The sequence below is a fragment of the Dicentrarchus labrax genome, unplaced genomic scaffold (genome assembly GCF_905237075.1).
Source record: "Dicentrarchus labrax unplaced genomic scaffold, dlabrax2021, whole genome shotgun sequence".
Lineage (NCBI taxonomy): Eukaryota > Metazoa > Chordata > Actinopteri > Moronidae > Dicentrarchus > Dicentrarchus labrax.
In genome coordinates this window covers 24,155,806-24,177,993 of record NW_026136701.1, presented here as the reverse complement: position 1 = coordinate 24,177,993, position 22,188 = coordinate 24,155,806, and the positions used below count along the sequence as shown (strand labels likewise).

Genomic DNA, 22,188 nt, shown 5'->3' with positions numbered 1-22,188 from the left:
AAAGTCCAGTTTTTTACATTTTGGAGGATTTATTGGCAGATATAGAATATAATATTTATGTTTTCATTAGAGTATAATCACCTGGAAAAAGGAATTGTATGTTTGCTACCATAGAATGAGCTGTTGTCATCTACACTTACTTTTCAGAAATCGGCCATATTTCTATGGTAGCCAAGAACGGACAAACCAAACACTGTCTCTAGATAGGGCCCTTCGTGTTTTATTTGTGCAAGTAGGAAATCAAAGTGCATGCCAACAGCCAAAGGAAACAAAATATACACTTACAAAGTTATGTCATCTTAACTTTACTTGTACACGCAGCAAACACAACCCCATTAAAGGCACCATTTAAACAGATGTCAAAGAGGAAATAAAGCCAGTATCTAAAGGAGTCTATTTATAATGAAAGAACAATGTACATTACTTTGTGTTTTTAATTTAGATGAATGTATAGTAGGTGAACAATTTCTTTATGAACGTCTGTCTCTTCAAAGGAATCACTCTGGTGGGACTTGAACCCACAACCTTTGAATCAACAACTTGTTCATGCAAGTTGGAAATCAAAGTGCATGCCAACAGCCAGAGGAGAATGTTTTTAATTTACATTAAGACAGCAATTTCTGTATTAAAGCCTGTCGCTTTAAAGCAACGACTCTGGTGGGACTCGAACCCACAACCTTTGAATAACATCTCAAGTGTTTGACTAGAAGTCCAACGCGCTATCCATTGCGCCACAGAGCCATATGCACCACAGATTCAGACTCACAAAGTTTCGTCTTTCACACAATACACACTTACAAAGTCGTAACAAAGAAATCAGTTGGTTGTTCATCTCAATTTTACTCGTACACACAGTAAACACAAACCCATTAAAGGCACCATTTACACAGATGTCAAAGAGGAAATAAAGCCAGTATCTAAAGGAGTCTATTTATAATGAAAGAACAATGTACATTACTGTAAGTTTTTAATTTAGATTAATGTACAGTAGGTCAACAATTTCTATATGAACGTCTGTCTCTTCAAAGTAATGACTCCGGTGGGACTTGAACCCACAACCTTTGAATCAACAACTTGTTCATGCAAGTAGGAAATCAAAGTGCATGCCAACAGCCAGAGGAGAATGTTTTAATTTACTTTAAGACCACAATTTCTATATTAAAGCATGTCCCTTTAAGGTAGTGACTCTGGTGGGACTCAAACCCACAGCCTTTGAATAACATCTCAACTGTTTGACTAGAAGTCTAATGCGCTATCCATTGCGCCACAGAGCCATTTACGTTGAATAATTAAACTCACAAACTCTGCGCTCTGACACAATACACACACACAAAGTTGTAACAAAGACATCAGTTGGTTGTTCATCTACACTTTACTTGTACACACCGTAAACATAATCCCATTGAAGGCATCATTTAAAAGTCCAGTTTTTTACATTTTGGAGGATTTATTGGCAGATATAGAATATAATATTTATGTTTTCATTAGTGTATAATCACCTGGAAAAAGGAATTGTATGTTTGCTACCATAGAATGAGCTGTTGTCATCTACACTTACTTTTCAGAAATCGGCCATATTTCTATAGTAGCCCAGAACGGACAAACCAAACACTGTCTCTAGATAGGGCCCTTCGTGTTTTATTTGTGCAAGTAGGAAATCAAAGTGCATGCCAACAGCCAAAGGAAACAAAATATACACTTACAAAGTTATGTCATCTTAACTTTACTTGTACACGCAGTAAACGCAACCCCATTAAAGGCACCATTTAAACAGATGTCAAAGAGGAAATAAAGCCAGTATCTAAAGTCTGTTTATAATGAAAGAACAATGTACATTACTTTATGTTTTTAATTTAGATGAATGTATAGTAGGTGAACAATTTCTTTATGAACGTCTGTCTCTTCAAAGTAATGACTCTGGTGGGACTTGAACCCACAACATTTGAATCAACAACTTGTTCATGCAAGTAGGAAATCAAAGTGCATGCCAAGAGCTAGAGGAGAATGTTTTAATTTACTTTAAGACCACAATTTCTCTATTAAAGCCTGTCCCTTTAAAGTAACGACTCTGGTGGGACTCAAACCCACAACCTTTGAATGACATCTCAAGCATTTGACTAGAAGTCCAATGCGCTATCCATTGCGCCACAGAGCCTCTTAGATGGGAAAATTAAACTCACAAAATTTCCGCTCTCACACAATACACACACACAAAGTTGTAACAAAGACATCAGTTGGTTGTTCATCTACACTTTACTTGTACACACCGTAAACACAACCCCATTGAAGGCATCATTTAAAAGTCCAGTTTTTTACATTTCGGAGGATCTATTGGCAGATATAGAATATAATATTGATGTTTTCATTAGTGTGTAATCACCTGAAAAACAGAATTGTGTGTTTGTTACAGCAGAATGAGCTGTTTTCACTTTATTTGCTGAAATCCTCCATGTTTCTACAGTTGCCCTTTCACATTTGTTCATGCAAGTAGGAAATCAAAGTGCATGCCAACAGCCAGAGGAGAATGTTTTTAATTTACATTAAGACAGCAATTTCTGTATTAAAGCCTGTCTCTTTAAAGCAACGACTCTGGTGGGACTCGAACCCACAACCTTTGAATAACATCTCAAGCGTTTGACTAGAAGTCCAATGCGCTATCCATTGCGCCACAGAGCCGTTTACGTTGAATAATTAAACTCACAAACTTTCCGTTCTGACACAATACACACACACAAAGTTGTAACAAAGACATCAGTTGGTTGTTCATCTACACTTTACTTGTACACACCGTAAACATAATCCCATTGAAGGCATCATTTAAAAGTCCAGTTTTTTACATTTTGGAGGATTTATTGGCAGATATAGAATATAATATTTATGTTTTCAATAGAGTATAATCACCTGGAAAAAGGAATTGTATGTTTGCTACCATAGAATGAGCTGTTGTCATCTACACTTACTTTTCAGAAATCGGCCATATTTCTATAGTAGCCCAGAACGGACAAACCAAACACTGTCTCTAGATAGGGCCCTTCGTGTTTTATTTGTGCAAGTAGGAAATCAAAGTGCATGCCAACAGCCAAAGGAAACAAAATATACACTTACAAAGTTATGTCATCTTAACTTTACTTGTACACGCAGTAAACGCAACCCCATTAAAGGCACCATTTAAACAGATGTCAAAGAGGAAATAAAGCCAGTATCTAAAGTCTGTTTATAATGAAAGAACAATGTACATTACTTTATGTTTTTAATTTAGATGAATGTATAGTAGGTGAACAATTTCTTTATGAACGTCTGTCTCTTCAAAGTAATCACTCTGGTGGGACTTGAACCCACAACATTTGAATCAACAACTTGTTCATGCAAGTAGGAAATCAAAGTGCATGCCAAGAGCTAGAGGAGAATGTTTTAATTTACTTTAAGACCACAATTTCTCTATTAAAGCATGTCCCTTTAAAGTAACGACTCTGGTGGGACTCGAACCCACAACCTTTGAATGACATCTCAAGCATTTGACTAGAAGTCCAATGCGCTATCCATTGCGCCACAGAGCCTCTTAGATGGGAAAATTAAACTCACAAAATTTCCGCTCTCACACAATACACACACACAAAGTTGTAACAAAGACATCAGTTGGTTGTTCATCTCAACTTTACTTGTACACACCGTAAACACAACAACCAGTATAGTTAGTATAGAGTCTTTATAATGAAAAGACAACGTACCGTACTACACAGATTTGTGTGGGAAATAAAAGTGCATGCCAATATCTAAAGTTGTATTTTTGTAATGTGGATTAACATCCATAATCCACATTACAAAAAGAAAACAGGGATTTGTGTTTTACATTGTCCCATAAAGTAACGACTCTGGTGGGACTCGAACCCACAACCTTTGAATGACAACTCAAGTGCCTGACTAGAAGTCCAACGCGCTATCCATTGCGCCACAGAGCCAGCTGCTGTCTAAATATACAACCTACCCTCTACTCCAGCCAGAAATATCCCTCCCACCAAGGACAAACAATCAGCCTTCAAAGAGGAGACAGTTGGCCAGAGAAATGCAACTCGCACAGTTGAAACTTTAACATAATACACACTTACAAAGTTCTGACAACCACATCAATTGGTTATTTATGTAGCTAAAGGAGCGTGTTTATAATGGAAATTGACATGCAAGAGCACACACGTGTGTGTGTGTGTGTGTGTGTGTGTGTGTGTGTGTGTCTGTCTGTCTGTGCTATCCATTGCGCTACAGAGCCATTTGCACCAGAGAATCAAACTCACAAACTTTCCGCTTTCACAAAATACACACTTAAAAGTTATAATGACGACATCAGTTGGTTGTTCATCTCAACTTTACTTACAGACCTTAAACACAACCCCATTAAAGGCACCATTTAAACAGATGTCAAGGAGGAAAGCTGTCTTTAAATGTTGACACACACACACACACACACACACACATAGTCCCATGTATTACATAATATAATTTATATATGTTTAGCTTAGATCATCAGATAATTTGAAGACAAACAGGATTTTACAGAACGTTTTTACTAAATATTTTTATATTATGCCAGTACCCAATTGTACAGTTAGCTATTAACAATATAGATTTGGCATAATTTGATACTGACTGATACATCTTCAGTAGATTTGATGTGGTGAGTGTGTTTGTTATCGTCCAGAGCCGATCTCGAGGTTCCAGATTGAACATTATCATAGTTGCTGAAGGAGCCATTGACAGACAAGGACAACCCATTACCTCTGATTTTGTGAAGGATGTGAGTAGAGCTCAGTTTCAGACTGAGACAGAGGGAGAAACCAGAAGCTGGACCAACTGGTGGAAATCAGTACGTCTGATGAACAGACGTCACTAACAGAGCTACAGCACAGTGTTTTCTCATTGTTTTCTGTCCAGACACTTGCCACATTCTGAGAGAAGGTTTCTGTCTCAGTGAGGGGACTATATGATGTCCTTCAGTTTCAGTTCCTCTGACTGACAGTTGGTGGCAGTAATCTGAAACTTTGCCAGAAAAAGGCAAAGAAGAAGATTACTTGCCAGCATGCAGGAATTCCTTGAATTGAACAGTGGAGGTTTTAAAATGTGCTTTTGAAATGTTTTATGATGAAGGAAACGCATTCATTTGTAAGGCCCCAAGGATACACACATTTTGGTGGGAAACACTTCATGTTAACTGTTTAAAATGCAACCCAACAGGGTATCTGTAAATTTAAAACTTCTTCCACAATGTGGCAAGTGCCTGCTGAAGAAAGACAGACAATTAAAAGTCAACATGTCCTTTAAAGACATGAAGGTTTATCACCTGAGATTATCCTCCATTACTGGATCCAGCTTTTGGCGGTGCAAAACGTTTTCTGTCATGTTTTTAAATGCTTTTGCTTCTGTATATCCCTCTAGAACCGCGCCGATAAGAAAAGGCTGAACATTATTATTGTAGCCGAGGGTGCCATAGATTGCCACAACAAGGCAATAACTCCCGATTATATCAAGGAAGTAAGTACGGTGGAGGAGCCTGATCAAGCTACGGAACCCACAAACTCTTCTTCAGAAGCATGGATTTATTTTTCCTTCATCGAGCACATGCCACACAGTTTTGTCTTATGTCTCATATGTGTGTTGGCTTTTCACCTTTTATTTTTCATTTCCATCAGGCATTTAGTAATGTTTTCATTCCCACCATGTCCCATCGCACCCTGCATGCACACTATTGGTACTCTCAACATGACAGCAGAGGTTTTGCATGATTTCTCCTTCTGTTTTTCTTTGGGTTTTTTTTGCATCATCTCTCATGTTTCTGCATTTTCTTAAGACTGTTTCATTTTAAGATGCTATCAAATCTTACAAAGAATGAATATTATATTAATGCTCTATTAGACAGCTGAGTTGTGTTTTTTGTGAGTTTAAGCTTTAGTAAGAGCAATTGTTTGTAAGAATATGAGCTTAGGTTTTCATGCAGTCATTTTCAGACCCTTTAAATTCATGTTACAGCTCTTTATTAGTATTATTGCTTTATTTGTCCTGAAATGTGATAAGATAAAATAATGTATAGCAGCGATTTTACAGGACATTGTTGTACACATTTTCTATTTCGACCACTCACTATCATCCACCACTTCGCTCTCCCTCCATGTGCAGCTGGTGGTACGCTGCCTGGGCTTTGACACCAGGGTCACCATCCTGGGCCATGTGCAGAGAGGTGGGACCCCCTCTGCCTTTGACAGGATCCTGGTAAGTGTCTGTAATGGTTCTCAATGGAGCAGCATTGCAGACATCCTACTGCTCAGTATTGACCTTTTTAAATGACCTCTGCAGGCCAGTCGTATGGGCGTGGAGGCAGTGTTGGCCTTACTGGAAGCCTCTGCCAGCACCCCGGCCTGCGTCGTGTCTCTGGTTGGCAACCAGGCTGTTCGGCTACCACTTATGGAGTGTGTTCAGATGGTAAGAGTGTGTGTGTACATGTTGGAGAGACAGAGGTCACAGAAAAGGAGATTGCTCCACTACACGTTAGGCTTGACCTTTTCTTATAACAGATTGAGAGTATTAATCACTTCAGGTGGTTGGAATATTTGTTTTTAACGTGACAAGGACTGTCACCCAAAATAAGCACCTGTGGGAATTAAACCCTCAGCCCTGAATATGTTGTTGTCCAAAACAGAAAGTTACAGTTTCAGTTCAACGTCAGGAGAAGGATGCATCACATTTGCACTGGCAAAACTGCCACAGTCCTAATTGTAATATTGCAATAATTTTGTAATCTTGTAATTAGTACATTTGCAGGTCTGAGATCATTTGTGTAGTTTTTGCACCCTCACATCAACAGTCTGGGACAGAGTGTGTTCAGAGATTTTCAAAGTCTTGTAGTTTCCACTTTTCTTAAGGGGAGTGAGGTGGAATAGTGCCCAGGTGCTCCCAGTTTGGCACCCACCATTTACCTGCAGCACAGATAGGACAACAAGCACACCACAGACACACTCAAACAGAACCGGGAAGTCAGATTTTGACATGTGTGGTGAAGAAGCGCTTTTATTTTTTGTCATCAGACCCAAGAGGTTCAGAAGGCCATGGATGAGAAGAAGTTTGAAGAAGCAGTGAGACTGCGTGGCAGGTATTCTTTAACTTCAACTACTCTGATATGATCAAATAAAGAAGAAGTCACTTACTTTTCCCACCAGTTTCATCTGAGGTCCAGACAGCACTTTTGTCTGTTCGGCACTGTGCCCCGGTTTAAAAGTGTGTGCATTGATTTTTGATTGACTCTGAAGGCTTCCTCTACAGCAGCAACAGAGCTGACATTGTTAACTGCTAATTTACTTTTTCATGTGTTATTTATCTGCAGGAGCTTTGAAAACAATCTGAGCACCTACAGACTCCTCTCCTACCGGAAAGCAGATTCTGAGCTTCCAAATGTAAGTGCCCTCACAACCAAATAAACATAAATAAAACAATGATCATATCAAATCAATAATGCATCACAATTTTAATTCTTCTAATCTCTCCACCAGCGGCTCTGAGATTTGTACGGTAGCATAAGGTACTTCCTGGCCAGGTGCCTTGTGGGTGCTGCAGTCTTTTTGTGACACTAACAGAGTCTGTTTTTCTGTGACTGTCTCTGTCCTGAGGGAGAGGAGGTGGCGGGTGATGAAGAGCAGTTCAATGTATGTGATGATTAATGAGGCTGAACTTGCTCTAGGTCAGCTTCTGAAGCTTCTGCGGGCGTAGTTCACAGAGCAGATGAGCTTTTCAGCAACTAGTTTAGACTTTTTTGTTGATCCTTATTCACTTTGGCTTCTAACTTCCCCCATGCTGAGATAAAATTTAGATTTTAGTTTATCGCTTAGTATTTATTCTAATGATTTTCTAGGACTAAACTTTTATTTTACAGAGACATAATTTACTCCTACATACGTTTCTATGGTCACACGGTGCCACAAAATGACAGTGTCAGCGCTCATTATCTGTCGCTCTGTCTGTCATTGCTTATTTCTTCATGGCTCTGCTTTAGAAGTAGAAGACATGCAAAGAGTTGTGTCAGTGCTTCAGTGAAGGCGTCCCACCAGCCCCACTGTCAAGGACAATCACTGCGTCGGCTGTGATCTGCTTCAAATGAACCTGAAGTAGTCCTCCTTACAGTTTAATGTCGAGTCTGTGGAGGCCGTGGCCGAAAGTGTCTATGCTTATTCATAACTCAAACTGGACAGGCTCCATGCTCTCTGTTCAAAATGGTGCCTAGCTGTCGGAATGAAGACGCAGGTTTGTGGAGCTCTAAAGGCTATATGAGGCTATATATATATATATATATGAGATTTAAAACATTAATATGGTAACAAACAACTATTTGCCATGTAAAGATATGGTGGAGTCATGGTGTCCTGAGATTGACAGCACACTCCCTTTAACTGTGTTGCTATCCCATCTGTGCACGCGAGTCCCTCCGAGAACAACTAAGGAGAGCGACTTACACTGCTGTTTTTCTCATCTACTTCAGTAAATTAAGTCTTTATTTCAACCAGACTAGAACAGAACAGTGGGAAGAAGATATGAACGAATGAAGTCTGGTGGCGAGCAGTAGCGATATTATGGCTGTTTCTGGTTAAACAAAAGGGACCTTTCCCATAATGTTAACTTAGAATAACAATCTGAGCCTAATCTTTAGGATTCTTGAAACATTTTTGTAGACTTTACAGATACAAGGCTTACACTGGACATGTTTTTAGCTGTGAAAAATAATGTACATCTTCATGATGATTAAGGCTGCTGTCAGTGCAGATCCATTCTTCTCTTTAAGGAAACATGAAAACTTTGACTAAAACTACAGTCTACAGTCTAAGGAAAGTTAGGACTTAGATCAGGAAATGTTTGATCAAAGAAAGAAACCAAGCATTCAACTGTCAATACCTGACATTTTTCAGTATATTCACTGAACTTATCTTCACTAAGGTGGAATTGTGAAATAAATATTGATAAACTCTGTTACATTTTGAGTTCATCAGCAGCTGAGAGTTTGACGCCTGTCCATTTTGAGCGTTTCAACATTGTCTTCATGTTCTTTAATTTAACCCATGCCCCCAATTGTCCCGTTAAAGAATTAGGAGAGGTGAACTTTCAAGGTCCAATCTGTCATCAATTCCCAGCGCACCTTTGACCCAAGTGTCACTCACCAAATGAGGCCTTTGAGTGTGTGAGGCCTGCATTCAAATGTGGGTTTTGTACACACAACTCTGTGGGCTTCAAGTGAAATATGGACCATGTGCACTGTGATATCAGGGGTTGAAAGTCGCCGTACACTCAGCAACAAGTGGCACAGATGATTTAAGATTTAATAGCAAGAAAACTTTGGATGGTCAGTGAAAGTTTGCATTTGATCTATTTTCAGTAGTTGTCATGAGAGAGCAGCTGCTGCTTCACTGCGTCTTTTAGCAGCATGTGGCTTCTTGCATGCAAGGTAATCTTTGCTTGCTGTTGTTCTGCTCTGAGGCAAAGTCTTGCCTGGCTCCTCAGCAGTTAATGAGACATGGATGGTATTATCAGGCAGTGGAGATGAACTGTCCTGTCAGGCATGGACAACAATTGTTCTTAATTTGAAAATAATGTTCTTTGGGGGTTAAAAGTTAAAAGAGGCTTTTTCTTTTTTAGTATCTTTAATCAAATTTGCCTACTTCATGTCCTGCTGCAGAAATCACTGCTTGTCTTCATTGTCTCTAAAAGATGCTGATATACCATCTTCTTCAAACCAAGCATCATACATGCTGTGATTGTACACTGAATGTAAGACCTGCGCCACGAGAAGATGTTTTTAAAATGTGGCAAAGCTTGGGGGTGTTGTTGCATAAGGGCACCCTGTATGAGTGCCCGGTTTTGCTCTGTCCACTGTGTGTGTGTGTGACTGCTGCTCTCTGTCACCCACAGAGCTCCTTTAACGTTGCAGTGTTGAACGTCGGCGCCCCGGCAGCAGGTATGAACGCCGCCGTGCGTTCTGCTGTCAGAGTGGGAATCACTGAGGGCCACAAGATGTTTGCTGTCAACGACGGCTTCGAGGGATTCTACAAGGGACAGGTAAGAGTTGAAACTGATACATGCAAGTATATGGTGTACATATTTATTTACAGTACATTTGTCAAGGGCTGCCTCACGTGATCTCTCAGTTATTTTTTTCAATTTATCAATGTGTAGCCTATAAAATGTCAGAAAAGAGTGAAAAATGCTCAGTACAGTTTCCTAGAAGATAGAATCTTCAAATTACTTGTATTATTTTTATGAATAAAAGCCTGAATTGTGTGTTTTTTCCTCAAAATTTGTACTTTAAATGAGCCAAACAATATTGGTCCATGACTGAAACAATTAATTATCAGAGTTGTTGGTTCATTTTCTGTCATCAGCTGATCATTTCAGCACTACATTTGTCCTAAATCAATGGTATTTTCTTCCAATTAGAAAGCATTTTACTCGTATCAGAAAATAATACGAGTAAAATAACAGTCAGTAAAAATTTGCCTTAGCAACAAATTTCAATTTCAAAATTCAATAATGAAGTCTGTACTGATTTGATCTTGCCCAATAATGCTCTCAGTGTTGTGAGCTGGCAAGAGAAGAAGTGTGTTCAACCTAAATAAATATTAGTCACACTGTGTACACTCGAGTATGTGCAGCACGTTATTCACCTGAACTTGACACTGCTGAAACCTGATTGGTCAGCTCATTCTGCCTGTACCTGTTGTTTCTTCACTCTGCACCTCTCTATCATAAATAGCACTGCCTCTTTGGCTCCAGCATTCCTCAGCAGTCCAGGAGCCAATTCTACTCCCACCCTATAGACTTTCTTAAAGCTAGTAGCACTTATTATTAAGGGTAAACATTCCTTGGAGGTCATAGTGACTTGACTGACCAATAACAGGGAGCAGGAAGTGGCAGCGCAGTCGCTCTCCTCCCACACAGTGATAAGACTTAAGGGTGTCCAGATAAACAGTGCTACTTACTGTAAGCCAATTACTCGGCTCCCACAGCAGCTGTCTTTGTATTTGGTCACACTCTTCTGATCGCATGCGTGCTTTCCACGAATGCACAAACACTTTTTCAGCTGTGCAGAGAGTAGCACTGACTTGTTGAAAGCGATGAAGCCCCGAGGCGAGTTGTTATCTAGAGGGATTAGACTTGATTGAAAAGTGAAACTGTGATCCCTGGCTAAAACCCCAACTAAGTAGGACACTGATTATAATGTAGAGCTGCTGGTTCAATGTAGCTACGCCTGCACAGTAACGCACAATACAATGGCATTCAGTGTCCCTGTTAGGATAATCTGCAGAAAGTTCAATACAATCTGCAGACAGTGAGGTCTGTGGATCTGCATTATCACTGAAATTGCTACAGCATTTTTTTGATAAAGATAAAATGTGTGACAAACAGCATTATAATGAAGTACTGTAGTTGTGCAGATATGCCCTGGGATACAAATCAGATTTAAAAAAACGTTTTTTCTGTGAAAATGTAATCTCTGATGACAAAAATGATAAATCCCACACTAACTGTGAATCATATCGAAATCGCAATATGATGTTTTTACCACAATCGTGCACAATTATTATATCTTTCTGTTTTTCTTTTTTAAATCAGATCAAGGAGATCAAATGGGGAGATGTCGGTGGTTGGACTGGCCAAGGAGGCTCCCTGCTGGGGACCAAACGGTAACATGAAGTTTAAAACAGTGCAGATGTGCAATAAAATCATCTGTAATGATTGGACTGTAGATATTATTAATCCTATCTGAATTCTTTACAAATCTCAATCCATCCTTCTGACAATTCGCTGTTGTCATTTTCCTTTCCCATCGTAACTCTCCACAAACAGTTTAACAGGAGTTGCTTTGAACATTGCTCAAATATTCACTTAGCTCCTTTTCCATATGCTAGAACTCTTCCAGGCAAACACCTGGATAAGATTGCTGAGCAGATTCGGATCCATAACATCAGCGCCCTGCTCGTCATCGGAGGATTTGAGGTTTGTAACTTTACCTGATTTTTGAGCATAATGGCAGTTTTTATCTTAATTTCACAACATTTTGTCGCTTTCTCAACCTTTTTTTGACCAGTGTTGGTATTATATTATACTTTATATTTTATTTCATTCTGTTTTATAATTCAAAGCTTATAATTGTATAATAGGAGAATTCTTGAGTAATCTGAATTATTATTAGTCAGCCTTATTGTACCTGCCATACAGCAATATTCTCTCTTTCCAGTAGTTTACTGTACATTCACTGTGTATTGTGTTGTTTAACATTGCCATTTCATTTTCACTGATTTTCCTTTATATGATATTTGAATTTGCAAAACATGTCTTGACTTCTAACTATTTTAAAAATACAATTAAGACACATGTATATGTTATAGGCTCTCTCCTTGTCTGTCCATAAATGGTTATTACTTTACGGCCAAGCTGCAAAGCCAAAGCTTGTGATGATTTGTGCGTAAAGACTCAATCAGAGTCATAAAAATGGCTTTAACCCAAACAGGGATTTAGTATTTAGCAAAAGAGTGAAGTAGATGTTAAAGAGACTGTCTTATATTAGGAACCTCCCAGAGTTGAACACTAATTATAAAGTATGCAAGTTAAAATTTGGGCCCATAAAGTATGCAAGTTAAAATTTGGGCCCAAAAAATGTAGCCATCACTAATTGAAACACATTTTTAGAGTTCTAAATAAAAAAATAAAAAAAATGTAATAGTAGAATAATAAAAAAATAAAAATAAAAGTACAGCAGTTTTTGACTTTGGCAGCTTGGCCAGGACATGGACACTGTCTCCCCTCCCTGTCTGTCTTTCTGTGTGTCTCAATGTCCGCCGTGATGGTCTGGCTCTCTCCCCCTTGGCTTCTCCCACCAGTACCCTCCTCCCAGACCTCTGTCTGTCCCACCTGCCATTGCTATCTCTGATCCTCCTCGTTACATTGCTCTTGAGATCTATCTCCCCCCAACTGGCCCCACCCACCTCAAATCCCCCCCCTCCCCATCACCACTGAGAGTTCGCCACATGTTCCTCATCACACCCAGTGTTCAAGTTTCAATCTACATACATTATAGTTCTAAGGACATTTGGTTGTGTTCAGCCAGCATGCATTAGTGAGCTTAACTCTTAACTTACTCTTGATGAACACTATTCTCCCACAATGCAGTGTACATAGGAAGTGGAGGAGCTACTAATTGCTACAAACATTTAAAACGACTTGCAAATACAGAAAGAGCTTTCTCTTCATGCTTGATTCATAACAAAAACTGCACCAGTGTGAAAGGGCTCGCTCACAGCGCATCTGCAGCTCTGAGGAGCACTTTAGCCTCTTTTAGCTCGTCCTTTACGTTGTACTGTTTAGAAATCCATCAGTTTTCATCAATGATGATCTGGTGGAACTTGTAGCAGCTAAAGAGTGAGGTATGTTTCTGTTGGTGGAGACCCAACAGCTAAAAGAGAGGTGGATATTTAACACATCATCATGTGGACACAAACATGAGTCCACCGGAATGATAGCTTTGCTCTGTATCTGAAGGATTACTGCATTACATTGATTTCTCATATACTAACTGCAAAAAACCTAACAGCAGTTGACTTTGAAATGGATATACATTACAGTGGATAATGTATACTAACTGTATGTAGGATGGAAGTTGGACACAGCAAGTTCCAGGCTCCTCCCACCACGACTTTCACTAAACACTGGCCTTTGTCCTCTTGTCCCCTGAACGTGCAAAGACCTTGGCGTTACGCCTTTTTCACTTTCCTCCCACACCTCATTCCCTTTGTCTGTACATCCTTAACAACAACCAATAAGACGCTGGCTCTCACTGCTGCAGGCCTACGTGGGATTACTGGAACTTTCTGCTGCACGGGACAAATATAACGAGTTCTGTGTGCCCATGGTTATGGTCCCCGCCACCGTCTCCAACAATATACCTGGTTCAGACCTCAGCATTGGCTCAGACACCGCTCTGAATGCCATTACTGATGTAAGTGTGGCTGGGTTAGAGCGTGTGTGTGTGTGTGTGTGTGTGTGTGTGTGTGTTGTCGGACCGAACACACACACCATCCAGCCTGTCCGAGTTTGGGGCTTCGCTGATCGACCGCTCGCATCCTCGCATTAACAATCAGTTAGACAAATATTTTCTATTGTGACATGCAGTACCATCTATATATAGACAAATAAACAGTTTTTGCTAAGAATGCAATGCTTAGAAGTTCAAAAAGCATTGATAGAAGAGTTGCAGATAATGTGCACATATATTGATTTAGAAATTCAAAGTATATCCTATTATACGTTTTCCTTTTAAATAGAAAGTCTGCTTCTCAAACTCGCCTACATCTCGAGCAGCATAGAGCCTTTTCTACTGCAAAGGTAAATGTGGAGTGGAGCTACGATCAGATACATCTTATTAGTTAGGGAATAACATTAGCTAGCAAGACTATCAAGATCCAGGTTAACAAGATTTAAAGGTAAACCACATGTAAAGTACAATATGGACGTTTGACAGAGAAGAAAAATAAAAAAAAGTAATGCTTATTGAGCAAATGTGTCAATATAGTGTGAAAGCCTCTTTTATGTTATGTGTAATTCATGAGAAACATGCAGTTCATGCTATAAATAATATAATTTCAATACAATAACATTGCTTTTTAATACTATTGTTAATAGTTGCTAAAAACAGCACTGTAATTGGGTTTATTATGGCTTCCAAAGGTGTGCACAAGTTTGAGGACCTCTGCTGTACAGTGTCAGTGGGCTGTAATATTTTCTGTGTAAACACAGACAGCCTGACACTCAACCACCGAACCTACGAGTAGGTTTTTCATAGACCTACGTCGAATGTACAGGCGTAACCTTCTGCTTTCCCGTAAACAAAGCCCTATCATAATGGTAGTGAATGATGGTGGTACAGTACACATTAGAAGTATGAAAACAAGGACTCAAACACATTCTCAGACAACTTGGCATACAAGACAGTGACACATTTTAATAATATTGTTGAATTAAATCTCAGTTAGTTAATTTAGTTTAATGAGGTAGATGCTGCAGCCACAGGTCCAATCGAACTGGAGAAACTCAGTCACAGAAGGCAGTAAGCAGAATTCGGCTAATGTACTCACACAGAGAGAACACACTGGTTGTTGTTGGAGGCGAGCGGTTCAGCGGAGGTCCCAGGTAAGTGTTGGGGCATGCAGTGACGTGTTGTGGCATGTTTTTGGCGCGTGGCCCCTGCCGTGTTCGTGCGTGCCCCCTCTATGTGTTTGTTTGGGAAACAGCAGATGACTAGATGGCGGCGTTCAACGCAACAGGGACGTTGTGCTCGCTCCGCCTCATCCAAATGGCACAGAGTCCGTGGGTCCGGAGAGTAAGTTTGCATGCTGTGTGGGCACGGACAAGTCCAGCATCACTGAATGCTGTGTACGTTTAAGTCTTGTTATTGTTTTGAACCAGGACAGGCCCGTCTACCTGACTTCAACCTGTCTGCATGTCTAATTTAAAAAAGGAAAGACAAATCCCTTCGCTGTACATAAAAGGAAACATGGCTCAGAGCCTCCGGAGTCCCTCCCCAATCTTTATCTTGTCACGTCAACACCGTTACATGTCAGCCAGGCTGAACCCCCCCCCCCCCCCCACTCCCTCTCCCCTCATCCCATCTCCCCCAGCCAATGGGAAGCCAAAGCACCCCCCCCTTTCCCGTCACCTGGAGAGAGCCAACCAGCAGCACACAGACTGCAGACCATACACAGCACAGAGCTGCATCTTCATGGGCTCGGTTTAATTGACTCCCTTTGCTTGTGACCTTCGACCTCGGTGGTAAAGTGCTGACTGGAGGTGTTCAGTACATTTACAAACTCTTTAACTCAGAATCTTCATCCATCAGCGTCACTGAGGATATCTTCAAACAAAAAATTAGAAATATGCAGTTTTATTGGAGTTGGGGTTGGAAAAATAAAAATAAATCAGCATTTCTATTATCAGTCACCAACTCTAACTCGTTACACAGAACCACCTTGAAAGTCGTCCCAGATGGGAACTGTTTGGAATAGGGCGGATAGTTTTACAAAAAAAAAATACTCAGAAGGTGATTGGTTGAATGATCTGTCTCACCGGGCGGACTTCAACCAGTCGGATTAATGAACCATATAACGAAGTTGAACCAAAATCCCCCAAAAAAATTCTGTTGAGAAAAGCCTTCCGCAGCGTTCTTTGCTTTTCCCCGCCGTTCTGAAGGATTACTTTACACTTCTGATACAACAAACGCTGGCAGCATCTACGCTAACCTCTGTGGCAGCTGCCATTGTTATTTAATGAACTGCTGCGTCACACCTATTGCCAGTACTTCCTCAAAGGATGCTGATTGGTCCAGTACTTAATCACAAGATGTGACTTTTGTTGAACTGATGTATTCAAACCAGCATCAGCTATGTCCAAATATATGTAGTTCACACTGTTCGTTGTTCATTCGTTGTGTATCTGCAGTATGTTGTAGAAACAGCTCCAACAAATAAAGAGTATTAAGTCTTGGACGAATATATTTCTTCCCTTTTAAGTTTCACGTTGACATTCCAAAGTCTGTTGCTGCAGAATATTATGGAAAAGTGCATTGGTTTCTTGTTTAGTAATTGCAAAAATAGTACAAAATATATGAAAATTAATACATAGTACATACTGTAAACAATGAGTATCTTTGTCACTTGCCAGCGTAATGAAGGTTACAAGCCAAGGGAGCCACTGTGCACCATGAAGCAGCCTGTAAAAACACTGTAGTCTCCTTACACAAGGACACACTGACAAGGTCTCAGATATGCAGTGTGCCCTCCGGTGGTCTAACATCATATTACGGGCCATCACCATCAGGCCTTTGAGTCCCTGCTGCAGCTGTACGAGGCCCGGGCCGACTACGAGGAGCTTTGCATCCCGATGTGCATGCTGCCTGCCACGATTAGTAACAATGTGCCCGGCACCGACCTCAGTATCGGCGCTGACACGTCCCTCAACGCCATCGTGGAGGTAAGGGTCCAGACGGAGTGAACAAGAGAGAAACATTGTGAGGAAATAATAACAGCTAGAGGTCACGTTTTTCTATAATGATGACTGTTAATGTGAAGAAGATACTGCACAGCAAACCGTCCCTGGAGTGATGGGCATAGTGGATTTAGAAGCAAAGGGTTGACCCAAAATGTCTCGGTTGAGGTCTGAATTGATGTAAGTCAATGGTTCATTGGAGACTTCAAAACCTGATACCCTTGTTTTCCCCAGAGGATATTTAGGAAGTCATGTCTTGATCCTTTTTGATCATTTCTTCTCGTCATGTTTAGGTTTAAAGCCTTATTCAGAGAATGAATGGACGTCAATAAGCTCTCTTTGTAAAAATGGCCAGCAGCTAAATAAGACAATAAGTGAAGGGAAAAGGAATCTAACATAAATGGGAATCCCCTAAGTATCTTCTGGGAACAACAAACACATTAAAGTACCAAACTAAAATTCAGTGCAAGGGAAGCACCACCATTCCTCTTATGAACCTGATGTACTGACACTTTAAGTCTCATACACATGTACATTTCTGGTGGCAACACAGAAGGCAGAGACAGCCTGGGTTGGCCTGTTGAGATATGTAGATACCACTGAGTCAGTCCTGCACACTGTTCATTATGATCCCTGTCCATCCACTGAAACCTAAAGAGCTGTATGAGCAAACAGAGGTGAAACCACAGTCGCTCTGTGAGTACACATTTCCCTGCTAATCCAAAATACTGAACTCCAAAGACCATAATGCACTTGCATGGATGTTATGTTGTATTGATCATTTATTTTGGAAGCAGTTCTGTGTCAGATCCTCCTCCTGCTGGTAAAGTTTGTGATGCTGTTTGTGTTTGAAGAGTGCATCATGTGACATGTTGTCAGGTCTGGATTTAAAAAATGGTAGATCAGACAACCAAAAACAAACAGTGAGGTAAAAAAGACTTTATACTATCTGTTAGACTTCCCATTGGTTAGAGCGAAGTCCTGGTATGCACAGGACGATCTCTAATGTTCAAATCTGCACGTAATCGCAAACCAGCTCTTCTTTTCAATATGGGAATCATTTTTTAAGGCGGTGAGGTGCTACACATACTATTATTTCACACAAAATTACTACAGAAATACAATATTTGTAGCCCATTGCATGTCCAGGTTAAGACTGCATGCTTGTAACTTCTCAAAGAAATGTAATATTAATAATCCTTAGTTTTTCATGTGTTGTCCATTCAAATGTTAATGAGTTAAACCTTTTATTGTCTTATAGAACACCCAGTTTGTAAGTCCAGTATAACATAAATAAAATCCTGAACATAATGAAATCACATTATTATGCACACACTATTGTATAATTGTTCACAATAATGTAGCTTTCCAGTAAATGAGCATGAGTGCAGGTTAATAGGGCGATTTCTTTATCTTAAACTACGGACCCATGAAAGTAAATGATAGATTATTTAAAAGCAGTGTAGATTAATAAATAAATGGTGTTATTTTAACTGAAATAAAAACCTACCTCTCTATAATGCACCCGCAGACCTGGCAGTATGTCAATGTTGTGTAATCAGTAATGAGTTAACCTGCACATTGGAATGTTTGATCTGACTCTTCCTGTAGCACGGACTGTAAAAGGTAACTGTGGCTGCATGTTTACTACTATTACTACTCCTGTGTTACCTACCAAAGTAGAGCTGCAACTGATCATTGTCAGCAGTTTTCCACAGCCCAAAGTGAGTCACATGTTAACATGTACTGATCACAAACTAAAAACAGAAAAAGCAGAAAATCCCGACATTTGAGAAATTGAAGCCATCAGTAATTAATTCCATGATGAGGAATTCATTTTCCTAGAAAGGTTTTCTGTTGATTGATTGACAGGTTTGATCATTCCAGCTCTACTTTAATAACTGTTGCATGTGATTAACAAATCTCCCGTTTTTCTTGTTTAATAACTGTAATTTGTTTGTGATTCAGACATGCGACCGCATCAAGCAGTCAGCCAGTGGCACCAAGCGGCGTGTCTTCATCATTGAGACCATGGGGGGCTACTGTGGCTACCTGGCCACGGTGGGCGGTCTGGCTGCGGGCGCCGACACCGTCTACATCTACGAGGAGCCGTTTGACATCCGGGACCTGCAGGTCAGAGATACAGTCTGCACGCAGCTAACTTTTTATAGTTTAAGTATTTAATAAAGCTGTTTCACAAGGCAGCTTTTGCAACTTCAGGGCGACCGTGAGCGTTAAATTCTTCCTCTGAGGAAGCAGCACAGATCACACTTTTACATGAGCGTTGCAGCAGCTTCCATCCGGTCCTCACTGCCTCTGCCTGGAGGCTTCAGGAGTGTGCAGGTGACCCAGATTATGTGTATGAAGCAACTTATTAATAACCTCTGAGCTGCATCACAGACAGATCCCATCAACACAGATCAGGTCAGGCTGATGAGAGACGTCAGGGCTGTCGTCGTGTTTATGCTGTTAATGTGTCAAATGAATAATTTATTTCATTGCAACTTTATTTATCTCTTTAAGGGAAATTATACACAGAATTTCACCGCCCCTCTACGCCACAGTGCTCATGTAAAACGTCCTGATTTTACTTTAGTTTGTGATCTTTCCTGTTTTCTTTTCTTTTGAATCTACTACAGTTTTATGTCTTTTATTTAGGGGTGTCACATCTATAAAAGTTTTTTATTTTATTGCCCTGTGTGAGCCACTTTGTAAATAATATTATACCAGTCAGTGGCAATAAAGGTTGTTAATCATTCTTTTTGTTTTATTAATGTAGCCAAAAATCACAGGAGTATTAAACAATAGACTTCATTTTACATGTAAACTTTGAGTAAAAGTGTGGCAGAAGTATTATATTTGGAAAAGATAAAAGTTTTTTTATTATTAGAAATGAACATATATAGATGAGAGGAGCCCTATAATTCCTCCCAAAACATAATTTTTCATTAAAAACACTCTGGCTTCATCATAATGGTAGAAACAGTAAACATGGCACCCCCTGCTGGCGTAACGGTCCCTCTGCACCTCTCTGCGTCTGGGGAGTGATGAGATGGAGGCGTGTGATTTGCGGCTGGAGTGGCTGCTCGTGCAGGTTGCAGGCTGGTTTTAATGTGAGGATTCACTCCGTGTTTTCAGGCCAACGTGGAGCATTTGACGCAGAAGATGAAGACGAGCATCCAGAGAGGCTTAGTGCTCAGGTGAGGCTCCGACACCATCCATTTCTTTTTAAATCTTCCCTTTCCATTCCACTTCTTTCCGTGATGTTGCCTTGCCACACACACTGTTTAGCCTGCAGGAATTTTGCATGGGAGTGTGTGTGTGTGTGTGTGTGTGTGTGTGTGTGTGGAGGAGTGAGGGAGTATATACAATGTAAGGAGTGTAAAAATATTTACATACTACTGTGGTTTAACTGTTAATCACTGACATTTTGTGATGCGTTATAGTTAATAAGTATTTCTTTTTAATGAATTACACAAAACCTATTGGTCTTAAAATATCTTTGACAGCTAATCGACCTCACACACTTCATGTCGTGTATTGTGGCTATTTTCGTCCACTGCACCATCACACCGTTTAAATTGCTCCCAGCAGGATGGAGGCAGAAATAGGACAAATGTAGTATTTCGGACCGTGTGTAGGTGACATTGTGTGCTGAGGTTTGCACCTGCATAATTTCATTAATTCACGGCACTCGAGCACGGTGCTGCATCGTACAGTGGTTCTGTAGGTTGTAGCGGGCAGCAGGCTGATGCCCTGGCTCAAGGGCACTTAAACACTGTGCCTCAAGTGGAGTCACGCAGATAGTTTTGGTTTCATTTGTCCAGGTTTTTGGATATCTGAATTTTGTTTCTTAGGTAGAACGTAGATCAAAAGGAAACAACTAGTTCTGTCAGAGTAACTGTAGTTGTTTTAGTGAACCAACCCTTTAACTGACCCGTCGCCCTTTTGCAATGTGTGTGTTTTTAGAAATGAGAACTGCAATGAGAACTTCACCACTGACTTCGTCTACCAGCTGTACACCGAGGAGGGTCGAGGAGTGTTTGACTGTAGGAAGAACATCCTTGGTCATATGCAGCAGGTTGGAAACACACACACACACACACACACACACACACACACACACACACACACACACACACACACACACACACACACACACACACACACACAGGAGGTGGGGTCCATCTGGGTGTGTGTGTGATAATATGATCACACTGTTATTGTTTAACACAATTCTTTTGTCTAAACGAATGATTGTAAGCAAATTGTTGATCAGTCGCTAAGAAAATGAGATACTGGAATATTTGTCAAGATATAATGGCACAGTGTTTATTGCATTCATCATTTGGATCCATATATTATACCAATCTCCTTTGTGATATATTTTCTAGCCTTATTTTAAGTAGAACAATACTTTTCCACTGTGTCACAGGGAGGAGCTCCATCACCATTTGATAGAAACTTTGGCACCAAAGTTGCTGCTAAAGCCATCCAGTGGATCACACGGACGCTCAAGGACTCTTACAAAGGAGGTAAAACGTAACTCAAGAACCTGATTTTAAGAGGATGTTGTATTTGCTTTTAGTTCCTTGTTCTGGATTTATCAGTGCTGTGTCTATATCAGTGTATGTGTATTGTATGTGTATGACGGCGTGTTGGATGTACTTTGACCATAAAGGCTGATGCTTGTGTTCAATGCAGGGCGAGTGTTTGCCAACTCAGAGGACACTGCCTGCCTGTTGGGGATGCGGCGCAGAGCTATGGTGTTTCAGCCTGTGGCACAGCTCCGGGACGAGACTGACTTTGTGTAAGAAACATTTTGAGTTTTAATCTCTGTAAAAATACCTCCTTGATTTATTGAAGTGAAGTTCAATGAAGTGCAGATGAAACCAACTTAAACATGTAGGAGAAACTACAGTGGCCGTGAAAGGCCCCACCTAGAAAGAAAATATACCTATGAATATTATTTTCCATTTCTGCAACATGATCCTATAAATCATTTTGTTTAATCAGTGTAACTGCAGCATAAGTTCACAAATCACAGATGAAAAATCAATCATGATATCAACTGTGGTAGGGAGGCCCAAAGACTTCTGTTTCACGTTTACAAAGAAAAGAAAATAT

The 22,188-nt window shown here is 40.2% G+C and overlaps 1 protein-coding gene and 6 non-coding genes across 11 annotated transcripts in view; 1 reads left to right on the top strand and 6 right to left on the bottom strand.

The window, feature by feature from the left end:
* LOC127377638 (ATP-dependent 6-phosphofructokinase, platelet type) overlaps window positions 1–22,188 on the top strand; it is a 62,844-nt gene that overhangs the window by 39,253 nt on the left and 1,403 nt on the right. The window contains exons 8-22 of one of the 5 annotated variants that reach the window (XM_051426100.1): window positions 5,428–5,523; window positions 6,166–6,258; window positions 6,343–6,468; window positions 7,071–7,135; window positions 7,367–7,436; window positions 9,937–10,083; window positions 11,638–11,708; window positions 11,934–12,021; window positions 13,868–14,020; window positions 16,894–17,046; window positions 19,030–19,194; window positions 20,200–20,261; window positions 21,031–21,142; window positions 21,497–21,596; window positions 21,766–21,871. In XM_051426100.1, the coding sequence (XP_051282060.1) occupies window positions 5,428–5,523; window positions 6,166–6,258; window positions 6,343–6,468; window positions 7,071–7,135; window positions 7,367–7,436; window positions 9,937–10,083; window positions 11,638–11,708; window positions 11,934–12,021; window positions 13,868–14,020; window positions 16,894–17,046; window positions 19,030–19,194; window positions 20,200–20,261; window positions 21,031–21,142; window positions 21,497–21,596; window positions 21,766–21,871 (1,607 nt within the window). Of the gene's footprint in view, window positions 1–4,693; window positions 4,790–5,427; window positions 5,524–6,165; window positions 6,259–6,342; window positions 6,469–7,070; window positions 7,136–7,366; window positions 7,437–9,936; window positions 10,084–11,637; window positions 11,709–11,933; window positions 12,022–13,867; window positions 14,021–16,893; window positions 17,047–19,029; window positions 19,195–20,199; window positions 20,262–21,030; window positions 21,143–21,496; window positions 21,597–21,765; window positions 21,872–22,188 lie in introns of all 5 variants that reach the window. The other 4 variants (XM_051426012.1, XM_051425762.1, XM_051425837.1 and 1 more) reach the window with 4 other exon arrangements.
* Window positions 650–741, bottom strand: trnar-ucu (transfer RNA arginine (anticodon UCU)). The gene is given in 2 exon segments: window positions 650–685; window positions 705–741. It is a non-coding gene; the product is annotated as a tRNA-Arg (tRNA).
* On the bottom strand, window positions 1,183–1,274 carry trnar-ucu (transfer RNA arginine (anticodon UCU)). Its single transcript is given in 2 exon segments — window positions 1,183–1,218; window positions 1,238–1,274. It is a non-coding gene; the product is annotated as a tRNA-Arg (tRNA).
* On the bottom strand, window positions 2,064–2,155 carry trnar-ucu (transfer RNA arginine (anticodon UCU)). Its single transcript is given in 2 exon segments — window positions 2,064–2,099; window positions 2,119–2,155. It is a non-coding gene; the product is annotated as a tRNA-Arg (tRNA).
* Window positions 2,585–2,676, bottom strand: trnar-ucu (transfer RNA arginine (anticodon UCU)). Its single transcript is given in 2 exon segments — window positions 2,585–2,620; window positions 2,640–2,676. It is a non-coding gene; the product is annotated as a tRNA-Arg (tRNA).
* On the bottom strand, window positions 3,466–3,557 carry trnar-ucu (transfer RNA arginine (anticodon UCU)). The gene is given in 2 exon segments: window positions 3,466–3,501; window positions 3,521–3,557. It is a non-coding gene; the product is annotated as a tRNA-Arg (tRNA).
* Window positions 3,868–3,959, bottom strand: trnar-ucu (transfer RNA arginine (anticodon UCU)). Its single transcript is given in 2 exon segments — window positions 3,868–3,903; window positions 3,923–3,959. It is a non-coding gene; the product is annotated as a tRNA-Arg (tRNA).